A 12,721-nucleotide genomic window follows, 5' to 3' on the forward strand; every position below is an offset into this window, starting at 1 on the left:
GATGTGTACTAATTACAAAAATACACTTTAATCCAAAGGACCATGAGCATTGCCTCTTGGAATTCATTGACACCTATAATGCCTTTACCAACTTTGCACGGGAACTCTTTTACAGAAGGAGGACCCTCCCACCGCCATAATCTTGGCTTATACCACCACTGTATATCAGAACTGAGAACAGAGCACAATCCCAACACACTAACATGGGACTCCTGATCCCATGAACGTCACATCGGAACAGACAAACTTTCTACTGGTGTCTGATGTCAAGCATGCAGGGATGGGCTCCCTCTGGTCCCCCCCTAGGACTAAAGAGTAAACCATTTTAAAAACCACAACATGAAACCAAAGATGGGACTTTGCCCCAAAGGAAGGCACAAACAGGATGTCTCCACTCCTGAAGGAACAAATGGCCCATTCCATCAACGAAAACTACAGCAATGGACCCAAGTATAGAATCTTGTTTTCCCACGGAATATTAGACTATCTCCAAACCTAACCTCACTACTAATGACTCTCAGTCCCCCCCCCCCAAAATGGACAAAACCTGGACATGGACGACTATGGTGGCCCTGATATAGAGACGGCCTATTAGTGGCTCTCAATCCACTCTCCTTAAGTGGATCTTTCCTTCCAACTCCACGGGGAAGTCCCTTTTCTCCCTCCTTGCCTTCCCAAACTTTCATTCTGGTAGGGCATGGGCATGCCCCACTAAAGAAAAAAGGAGAGAAGGGGAAAAAAATGGGGGTCATCTACCTTCACCCCCCAGTCTTCATCCTCCCCTCCCAATACTTTCTCTTTCACAGTGTTCGCCCCACACGTCCAAACTTAAATTACAACAAAATTTTGCCCGACCGTTTAGGCTCCTAGAACTCGTCCTTTCAGCGTACAACCCCCACGCAACGCTCTTTAACGAAATCTTACCTAAATCAACCGCAATCATTTCAAACTTTTTTTTTTTTTTTTTTAGGTCTTTGCCACTGAAATCCCAGGAAAGTAGGTGGCAGGACCTGCCAGAGTATCACTTACTGGTACCACCTGGCAAGCCACCACGTGGCAGGGTATGGGCAACATCAGTTTCCAATAAGCCAGAGGAACAATGGGCACCAAGTCTTACACTACCCATACAATTTTAAATCTCTGGCTTGACAGTGTTCTGTTTCCGATAAAATGTACATACACGGAGATGGGAGAAACCCCAGGTGCCGTTTGACCCGAATATGCCATATGCATCTTATGGTCCAGAACATACAGTATTTCCTAAAAAAAAAAAAAAAAAAAAAAAAAAATATGAATATCACATTGAGTTCAACTACATTATGAGACATTTCCAAAATATATTTCTTATTGTGCAGCAGCATCATCAATTCATGTCGTTTTCTAACATCCTCTGTACTCTATTGCTAATGTGGTAATCCCTTTGTAACTTTGTTTGCTTTCTCCAATGATGCATCCATATCTTATAAAGTCTTCCATTTCTGTTACGGCCACCACCACAAAATAAACAGTCATAATCAAAAACCTCTTGAAGTGCATCATACATCTGCAAATGGCTTAAATTTTTATCATAGGATTTTTTTAACAGTGCTGTTTCCAAAGGTTTTCTTGTTTCTCGAGACTTCAGAGAACTGCATCGTATATCAAGTATTGTTTTAATTACATCTTCTACCTGTAGAAAGAAAAATAAAATATTCAGTAAAAAGAAAATGAAAAATATGGCATCATATTATAGTTAATTAAAGTTAAATCTACAGTATCTATAAATTGCAAGTTTCCTATGGTCAGTTTGCAATATGAAAAATCACTTTGAGAAGAATAAAACATGATCTAATTTCATGGATGAACTAATACTAAATTGGACTGCTGCCAGTATGTGTATATAGCTTAACGATGGTAATTATTATTTTCAATAAAAAAAATAATAATAATAAATAAACAGTACTATCCACACTGAAAATGTTGATAAAAGACATTACATATAAAAAATCCAGAGAAAATGTATCTGTGCAGAGGTGGTAGTATGTGAACAACCAGATTAGAAATTAGATTCTCACTTGAATGAAAATTGTTGTTTTATTTTAACCCATGGACAGTAATTTCACCCCCCCCCCACTGTTATTCCAGAAGTTGGACAATCAACTCTAATTTTAAAAACTAAATAGCACCAGCATTTATCAAAATTTCTCATTATTTTTTTCTCCTAGTCAATAATATCATCTAGTTTCTGACAGCTATAATAACAAATAAGGCAGTAATATTTTTTAAAATCATTTTTTGTCTATTTCAACTGATAATTTTTAACAGTTTATAACACTGGTTGCCAATAGTTACTTTTCCTTTAAATTTTTACCAGATCTAATATAGCTCCAAGAACAATGCAGTTTTCAAAAGCAATTCATTAAGAATAGCATAAACTTTTCTTTAGATTAAATGATAATGGTTGTGCTTGTTCAAAGTTTTCAACAGACATTTTTCCTTGAAATTTTTCTTACTGGATTAAATTTGAATCCAAGGAAGATGCTATAACAATGGACAGATTTAAAAAAAAAAAAAAAAACAATTTTTTAATAATAAACAGGGGGGTTTTGTTCACCAACCCCTGCACTCAGTTTTCTACGTAAAAGACACACCTGTCAAAATGCACTGATTGACATCTAATCAGGAAATGACCTACGTAATTATTTACAGGTGCATATGTGCCTCACCCACTTATACCACTTGCCCTGTATCCCTCTTCTCCAATTGGCTACCCCACTTCTCACCCACAACATTCTCAAGGTTGAATAAATATCATTATGTAATTATTTACCTACGTTTATAAAGGTCATTTAGGAAAAGACCTTTTGCTTCGCGTTCCATAATGCATGAGGAATATTGTTGCATCCGAAAGAGCAGGACTAAAATATTTACAAATATGCAAACTATATTGGGATGATGGGTCCCTTCATAAGGTGACGTTAATATACAAAAAACGTTAAAATGGGAACATCAAACTACGCTGGGCATGGTCATGTATTAGACAGTGAAGCATGTGCACTAGGCTGGTGAACATTATGGAGGCAGTTGTCTTGCAATGTGTTGAACATTGGCATGCATCCCACGTATGTGCTTTACATTGTCAACAGCAAGGGTCTGATTCTGTCCAGTAATCCATTTGTATTCCTTCCATTTAGATTTTTTTGTATATTAATGTCAGTTGATGAAGGGACCCGTTGTCCCGATATAGTAGTAGTATAATTGTAAATAGTTTAGTATTTTGTAAATATTTGAATAATAATATTATACTAATAATGCACTGATCCAAATCTAATCAGGAAATGACCTATGCAATTATCTGTGCATTTGTAGTGACGTAATTGTTCACCCTCTTCTCCCATTGGCTGGAATAGCATTAACATTAGTAGAGGTATACGATGCAAGAAAGCAAGCTTATGCAGCATCAGCCAAAAAAAAAAAAAAACCCTCCCATTTCACCCCTCCATTTGTTCCAAATGCCTGTCCAGCTCAGCCTTAAATTTATTTAGGCTATTAGCTTCCACAACAAAAGATGGAAGCCTGTTCCACCAATCAACTACTCGCTGGCTAAAGGCAAATTTCCACACATTTATTCTAAACTATCTTTCCTTAATTTGAAACTGTGCTGCCTCAGGTTCTTAGTCTGAGCAAGAGGGAGAATCTCATCAGCATTCAGCTTGCTCAACCAATTCAAGGCCTTATACACCTCAATAAGATCACCTTGCAGGGGCTGCAATTTGCAGAACTTAAGCCTTTCTTGGTAAGAGCACCCCTTTGTTCCCCTCACCAATTTTGTTGCCCTTCTTTGTACTCTTTCTAGCAACTCTACATCGTTCCTAAAATGAGGCCTCCAAACCTGTACACAGTACTCTAGGTGTGGCCCGACCATTGCCTTGCATAATGGGATAATCACCTCCCTGTCCCTGCTAGCAAAATTCCTATATATCATTGACAAGACTCCATGACCTTCCCTGGCAGCCTGTCTGCACTGCTCAGCAAACTTCATATTTGACTGCACAATTACACCCAGGTCTTTTTCACTTTCCACTTCCCTGAGTGTAGTACCACACAGTTGGTACGTTTCTCTTTGGTTATTACTACCCATATGCAGTACTTTGCATTTGTCAATGTTAAACTTCAGTTGCCACTTCTCAGCCCATTTTCTCAACTTATTTAGATCCAGTTGGAGTAGCATACTGTCGTTAACAACCCTGCCAACCTTTGTATCATCTACAAGCTTGGACATTAAACCCAATATATCTTCATCAATATCATTGATTTTGTCCACGAAGAGCAGTGTCCACTGATTACCATTCTGTCGTCTCCCACTCAACCATCCCTTTATCCATTGTAGAAACCTACCCTTAATGCCACACCTCTCCAATTTGTACAGCAGTCTTTCATGTGCAGCAGTATCGAAAGCTTTCCTGAAATCCAAGTATATGATATCAAAATTATTTTTGGCATTTCGTTCCTTTGTGACCACATCATAGTAATAAGTGAGATAATTGCTCTGCCCTCTTCTCTCACTGGTTCGAATAAACATCACTAGGAGGAAAACCTTTTTAATGTATAGAGAGATGTACAATGTAAGGTCAGCATGAAGTTTTTTTATTCACATCAATTTTGGTAACTACAGAATTCTGCAGCTGCAAATATATAACTTTCCTTGAAAATTTGTTACTACTTCATGTACACACTCAAAAACAATGAAAAACAATCTGATTTTCAAAACGTTATTTGTCATAAGCAGCAGATACTTTTCTTTTGTATGCAGCATAAGGTGGATCCAAAGTTTTCAATTTTTAATGCTGGGAGTCATTGCAGAACAAGTAAATACATGGGCTGTGTTAGGGTGGCTAAGAATAAGAACAGGTGCATGTATACTTGCATGTACACCAATGCTAGGAGTGTAGTAAATAAATTTGATGAATTTGAGGTGCTAGTCAAAACATCAAAGGCAGATATTGTTGGGATATCAGATATGTGGCGTCACACGGATATAAGGAATGCAGAATTTGAATTTGGGGAGTACACTGTGTACAAAGATAGACAGATAGGGCGGAGGGGTTATGCTATTAGTTAAGAAACACACAAAATCTAAGGAAGTGCATCCAGTTGACATGGTGTGGATGGTGCAGTGTTCAGTCAGTTTGGTGTGACATAAGCACTGGGAAAGCAAAATTGAGAGTAGGAGTGTGCTATAGGCCTAATGACTCTGATGAGTATAATGAACAAAAGAATAGAGTGGGCCAGTAAATCCGACTGTCTTATAATGGGGGATTTTAATTTCCCAGATATTGATTGGAACATGTATGTGGTCATTTGCACACTAGCCAGGCTTTTATGGGTTTACTGAATGATTGTTTTCTACAGCAGAATGTTTAGGAGGCAACCAGAGGGAGTAATGATTCTTCATTACACCCTCTGCACAAGTAGTGATTCTTCATACATTAAAAATCTGCAGATAAAGGAGTCAGGTGGCAGCGATCACAGTGTGTTGATGTGGGATTCACTCAAAGAAGTAACTACCATTAGGGGTAAAGGGAAGAATTTTTGCTTTCATAAAGGTGACTACGGAGGTTTAAGACAGTTTTAAAGTCTCAAGTGGGACCAACTGATGTTACCAACAGCAAATTCTAAATGGGAAGCATTCAAAGAATTAATCTTGGAAGCTACTAGGCTTTTCATACCAACAAAGAAATATTGTTCAAGGTTTAGGCCTAAATGGATGTCAGATGAACTTCTCAACATGTGGCAGAGAAGCATGGGATACATATAAATTAACAGATGACACAGAAGCCTATGGAAAATATAAGCTGGTCTGTAAGCAAGTAAAAAAGGAGGTTAGGCAGGCAAAGGCAGATTATGACAAATATTTGGCAAAAGATGGAAAGAAAAACAGCAAAGAGTTCTTTACTTATGTACACTCTAGAAGGAAGGGGATGAATCACATTGGTCCACCTGATATTGATGGTTTGACTGTTGATGATCCTGCAACTAAATGAGTATTTTGCATCTACATGGGAGGAGTTATTCAGGGAGGGGAATACCAGAGGTGTATTAAACTATGGTAGTGAGTTAAATGATTTTTTAATAACAGAGCAAAGTGGAGAAGAAATTGTTGAAGATAAACATAAAAAAAAGGCACCGAGGGTGGATGGGGATCTATCCAGTTATATTAAAGGAGGCAGCAAAGGAAGTAAGCAAAACCTTAGCCATAATTATGAGAGCTTTCTTGGACTCAGGGGAGGTACCCATGGACTGCAGATGTGCAAATGTGACCCCAATTCACAAAGGAGGATGAAAGGGGAGCACAAGTAATTACAGACCTGTTAGTTTAACTTCTGCTCCGGGTAAATTAATGGAGGCACTGATTAAACAAGCACTGCAGGATCATCTAGACAACACTTTGGTTGTAGTTCGGATTCAGCATGGGCTTGTTAAGGGGAAGTGTTGTCTGATCAATTTGATTGGATACTATGATCTGGTCATAAAGGAACTGGATGCAAAAAATAATTTTGATATCATATACTTTTATCTTATGAAAGCTATTGATACTATTGCACATGGAAGACTATTGTACAAATTGGAGCAGTATGGCATTAAGGGCAAAATGCTGCTATGCTATGGATAAAGGGATGGTTGAGTGGGAAAAGACAGAGAGTGGTAATCAATGGACACTGCTTTTCATGTTATTAGTAGAGTCCTCCAGGGTTCAGTGTTGTTTTCCATATTTATTAATGATATTGATGAAGATATATCAGGCTTAATGTCTAAGTTTGCAGACAATATGAAGGTTGGCAAGGTTGTTAATGAAACTAATGACAGTATGCTACTGCAACAGGATCTAGAAATGTTCAGCAGATGGGCTGAGGGGGTGGCAACTGAAGTTTAACATTGACATATGTAAGGTATTGCATATGGGTAGCAGTGACCCCAGAGTAACATATCAACTGTGTGGTACTACACTCAGGGTGGTAGAGAATGAAAAGGACTTGGGGATAATTGTGCAGTCAGATATGAAGTTTTCTGAGCAGTGCAGAAAACTAGCAGGGATAAGGAGGTGATTATCCCCTTGTATAAGGAAATGGTGAGGCCACACCTTGAGTGCTTATACAGGTCTGGAGGCCTCATTTTAAGAAGGATGTAGAGCTGCTGAAACGAGTACAGAGAAAGGAAACAAGATGGAACAAAGGGTTGCTCTTACGAAGAAAGGCTTAAGATTTGCAAATTACAGTGTCTGGTGACTAGACACCTGCGAGGATATATGATTGAGGTGTATAAGGCCTTGAATGGTTTGAGCAAGCTCAATGCTGATGGATTCTGCCTCTTGCCCAGATTAATCACCTGAGGGGATATAATTCAATTTGAGGAAAGACAGTTGTAGAATAGATGTGCGGAAGTTTGCCTTTAGCCAGTGTGTGGTTGAGCTAGAACAAACTTCCATGTGTTGTAGAAGTTGACAGCTTAAATAAATTCAAGGCAGAACTAGACAAACATTTGGAGGGAATGGATGGGTGAAATGGGAAGGTTTTTTTTTTTTTTTTTTGCTGATGCTGTATAAGCTTGCTTTCTTGCATCATATGCCTCTAGTAATGCTAATTCGATATGCTTTTGAACACTTTAAATTATGGAAAGAATGACATAAGTAATTTTTTTGTAACTGTTTACTTTAAATCAGAAGATGCTATTATAGCATCTTCTGGAATGATGTAATATAATATATCATTCAAAAAAATCAATCTATTATGAGTAGCACATGTTTTTTTTATTATTTTTTAATTGTGCACAATGTATCAAAGATCAAAGTTTTGGGAGATCTACTAACTACTGTAATGTATCCACCCATAGCTTATTTTCCTTCAATTTAGTTCTCAGATCAAATATGTATCCAACACAGATGCTATGCCAATATATTTTTCAAAAATAATTCTTTGAATACCATGCAATTTTTTTAAAATTAACACACCACCTTGAGTGACCACAAGCTTTTATATTTGCTGTTTATAAAGGGTAGAAGAGTATTTTATGACTGTCATTATATAGAAAATACCAAGGTTTCCTTAATACAGAGTATTACTGAATAAGTGCTGTAAACTGAATGCATACTGTCATATTTTGGAGCATGCTTTGCTAAAGTTACTGGATGCTGTTCTGCTTTATATTTAACAAATGTGGTTCATGCATGGTGATGTCCCAACCTACTTTAGTTGCACCAACAGAAAATTTGTTTCAGATTACCTACCCTGAGCAATGAATAAGAAAACAAGGACCGGTATCCTGGCTGAGTCATTCACCCAACCTGAATCCTCGATAATTTTCTTTGGAAACAAAAAATATGGTTTACTCTACATATAGCAGAGGAACTGCTGCAGCAATTTCAAAATGCCTTTACTTTAGTCTATACCACACCTGGCATTTTTCAGTGCATCTGTCAATCCATGCTCAGATGGACCAAAGCTTGTATGGCAGCGTAAGGTTAACATTTTGAACACCTATGGTGACACTACCAATAATTGTTGCTTATTGTCACTGGAACAGAACTACTTTAGTCTGCTGAATGTCTTCAATTTTAGTGTAAATAAAATTTCTTGAGAAGATTATTTTTTTTTATTAAAACTTTTGTCTTATAGTAGTTTTAACGTAAACTTGGTCCCACTGCATATGTTATTTTTGAAATAAAGTTCTACTATCAGGCTCTTGCAGAGAAGATTTTCAAATAGCTATAGTTTATTAATGAAGTATTTCCAGCCCCATATTTATGAAACATTTTTTATAGTTTTGGTCCATATTAAATGCCCTCCAGTTTACTGCACTTATTTCAGGACACCTAGTTACAGGTAGTCTCTGATTTATATCAGAAACCTATTCCTACGAATGGTAATACAGTGGGGCCCCAACATCCGATGGTAATTTGTTCCACAAAACCCATTGTATGTTGAAAATATTGTAAGTTGAAACCAATAATACATTCATTCACTGATTCGTTCCCCAACAACACATAAAATAGATATTTCTTATGTTATACTTCATTTTTACATTAAAAATGAGTGTTTTATAAAGATTATTTAATAAATAGTTGTAATACATCTTAAAATAAAAAAAAAAACAATAAATCAGCATTTACCTTAGACTTGAAGTGCAGAGCTGATGAAATCAATGGTGGCATAGTGGTGGTGGGACAATCAAGAGTCAGGTGTCTTTTCAGTCTTTTGCTGCTACTGGCAAAGAAACTGTCCAAAGTGGATTATTTTTGACAACTTTTTTGTAGCTTCCTGAAGTAAGAAATTACTTCATCTTCCATTTTGCCCCTCATGAGTTCAGTGTTTTCGATGTCAGGGTGTTTTTTTACCACTTCTCTTAAATGCTCCCAACAAGAAATGACAGCCTTCAACTCTTCAGGTGACACTTTTTGGGTGTCTTTTTCTTCCTCTTCCTCTCCAGTGTCACTCTCCGTAATTTTCTCCAACTCTTGTAGCTCCTCTAACATGTTGAACTCCCAACTATTGTTAGCTCATGCCCATGACATCAATAAGGTCCTCCACATCTTCTTTGCCAACCTCCAGACCCATTGATTTACCGAGAGTGATAATATCATTTGTCAAGGCACCACATCTTCAAATCAGTCAACGTTATGGATAATTAAAGGCCAGATGTTTTTCCAGGCTGAATTTAAGCGCCTAGTGGAAACATCATTCCAAGAACTTACAATCAGCCTCTCACAGTCCAGCATGTCGAACTTCGACCTCCAAAAATCTTTGAAGGTGACAGCATTTTCACCAGAGGTTGCTGCAAAGCAACTTGCGAACTTTTTTGTGTAGATTTTCTTGAAGTTTGCAATCACTTGTTGATCCATTGGTTGAAGAAGAGGAGTAGTGATGGGTGGCAAAAATTTGACTTGAACAAAGTCAAATTGTGCCTCAAGAGATTGAACAAGTTTGGGATCATGGCCTGGTGCATTATCCAGCAGGAGCAGTGCCTTCACAGGAAGCTTATTTTTTCTCAAGATAACTCTTCACTGAAGGACAGAAAACTTCAAGCTCCCATTCATTGAAGACATATCCTGTAACCCAGGCCTTGTTACTGTGCCAAAATACTCCCAGCATGCCTTTGTCGACCTTTTGTTGTTTAAATACTCTAGCAACCTTTGCAATTTTCCAATATAACATCCTGGGGGATATTATATTGGTGATACACAAGCAAAAGCTTCAGCTTAAAATCTCAAGAGTCATTGGAACCCAACAAGGGAGTAAGTTATACCCAGGTAAACTAGCCTCATCCTTAGTGACGTACGTTCTCCTGGGCATTCACTTTCAGAAGAGCCCAGTTTCATCAGTGTGAAAAACCTGCTGGTGAAGATAACCCTCCTGATCAACAAACTCAATTTTAATTTTATGGAAATTTCAACAAATTCAATTTTAAAGGTCTCAGTTAAGCTTTTTTTTTTTTTTTTTTTTATATCAGCACTGGATGCCTCATTCCCATGCCTTTCAACACTTTTGATATTCGCCCTTTTTTTTGAAGTGCTCGAACCAGCCTGTGCTGGCTTTAAAGTCTTCAAAGCGGCACAGCACCGCCACTGGTTGATGGAGCATTAAGTTTCAGATCATCATAGATGATCATTGGTCAGCTCAGCATTCTGCAATTCCAGTATCTCCACCACATTATGTCCACGTTGTTGATGCCAACTCAGTTGCCAATTCGGCAATCTGTGAATGAATTTTGAGCCCTTGTTTAAGTACCTGAATGAGCTTAATAATGTAAATAGCAATAAGAGCTTAATAGACGGTACTCACCTCAATTGATCTGCTTAGTTACATGGAGTTGAAGTGGAAATGAAGTTAAAATTGAAGTTTAAAATAAGTTAAAATGAATAAATACAGAATTGTTAAAGCCTGTAATTAAAATTTGCACTACCTCGTCCCTGGTTGTCATTTAAAAAAATATTAAATATGAAACAAGTGAAACCAATAGCCACAACGAGTGACTTTCATGTTAGACGTCTTAGGTTGGCAATGATAGGAGAAAAAGAAAAAAATTGCTTATTTAAAGAATTCCTATGTTCCCATAATGCATTTCGAGACGTGGGAATCTTATGGGCGTAAGATTCCAGACCAGAGAAAGGTTGGTTGGCAGTTTCGTATTTAGAACGTTAAATTTAGTATTATGGCAACACCATTCTATGACAAGTGCCTCGTGTTTGAAGATTTTGTAACTAGATCTTAATTTAATAATTGCAATAGCTGAATCGACTAGGGGGTTGTGGTTGTCAGAATGTACGTGTTATCCAATACTGTCTGGTTTGATTAGTTCTGAAGCTATTATGGTGGTAATAAGCATGTGTATTGGAAGTTTTTTGTGGTGCTGTATTTTGCAGTGGTGCTCCCGATGTAGCATGCATTACAACCGGATTGACATTTAATTAAATATACTACAATGTTGATGTCACTTATTGGATATTCGCATGTCTCTTTATATGTATTAAACATAGTCCCTAATTTACTGTATGAAGAAAATATTAATGTGATATCTGTGTTGGTGAACACTTGGTGGAACTGTCTGGCGAGATTGCTGTGGTACGGTAGGATAATGAGTGTGTTCTGTTTGGTGCTATGATTATGTGGGTTATTGACATTATTCCTTGAAAGGGAAATTGTGTTGAATTAGATGTAAAGGGTATTTTCTGGCTGTGAATTTCTTTGTAAGATATTGTAATTCGGTGGATAAATCATCCTGCGAAGAACTGAACTTAATGGCATTGTAGATTTGATTGTAGAGAACGGACTGTTTTTGTACTGAGTGGGTGATGCAATTCAAAATGCAAATATTTTCCTGTGTGTGTCTTTCCTATAGATTCTATAGTGCCTAGCTTGGTGCCGATTTTATATATTGTGAGGTTAAGAAAGTTGATTTTATTGTCAGTTTCTATTTCAAGGGTGTATTTTAATCTTTCATGTATTGTGTTGAATTCAATAAAGAGATTATCAATGGTGGCTTTGTTTCCTATTAATAATATGTCATCCGCATACCGCATGTAGAGTTTAATACCGGAAGGGAAAGGTTGGAGTACTTGATTTTCGATCGCGGCTAAGTAGATTTCTGATAAGGGAGCTGAAATTCCTAATCCCATGGGGAGACCAACGGTTCAATGGTTTTGAAAACGGAAGTGTCTAGCTTCAAGTAATATCGAGGTGAGTTCTAAAATGCTGTTAATGTTAAGAGAAGTGTGATTATCTAAAGTGTTGTCTGTCGTTAGGAGTTCACGTAAGGCTTGTAATGTAAAGGGTAAGTGTACGTTGGTGTATAAGGAAACGACGTCGAAGGAGGTTAAGATGTCTTCTCTAGAAACTATGAGAGTTTATGTATTCGAAAGCTTGATTGGTGTTGCTGACTCTAAATTTTGAGAATCTCATAAGGGGTGATATGATTTTAACCAAAAAGGTGGATAGGTTGGCAAAAGCAGATTTGCTGAAAGAAACTATTGGCTGTGTGGCCAGGTTTGTGTAATTTAGTAATGCTGAACATGTGTGGAAGGATGTTACTGCGTATGCCAATTTGTTGTAGTGTGTGCAGGTTGATTTCTTTATCAGATCTTAATCTTCTCAAAATACCATCAAGTTTACTCTTTAATCTGGAGATGTTATATGTGTTGTCGATTTTATAGGTATCTTGGTCGGAGGGGATTTGTTGCATTTTATTGATA

General features: G+C 37.4%; 1 protein-coding gene across 1 annotated transcript in view; it reads right to left on the reverse strand.

Annotated features, from left to right (window-relative positions):
- Positions 1–1,309: 1,309 nt before the first annotated feature.
- LOC150077219 (uncharacterized) overlaps positions 1,310–12,721 on the reverse strand; it is a 39,528-nt gene continuing 28,116 nt past the window's right edge. The window contains exon 3 of the mRNA XM_090386391.1: positions 1,310–1,669. Coding sequence (XP_090242517.1) covers positions 1,364–1,669 — 306 coding nt within the window. The 3' untranslated portion in view covers positions 1,310–1,363. The remainder of the gene's footprint in view (positions 1,670–12,721) is intronic.

This window comes from Mastigoproctus giganteus, chromosome 12, assembly GCF_048544385.1.
Source record: "Mastigoproctus giganteus isolate SK-2022 chromosome 12, ASM4854438v1, whole genome shotgun sequence".
NCBI classification, from domain to species: Eukaryota; Metazoa; Arthropoda; class Arachnida; order Uropygi; family Thelyphonidae; genus Mastigoproctus; species Mastigoproctus giganteus.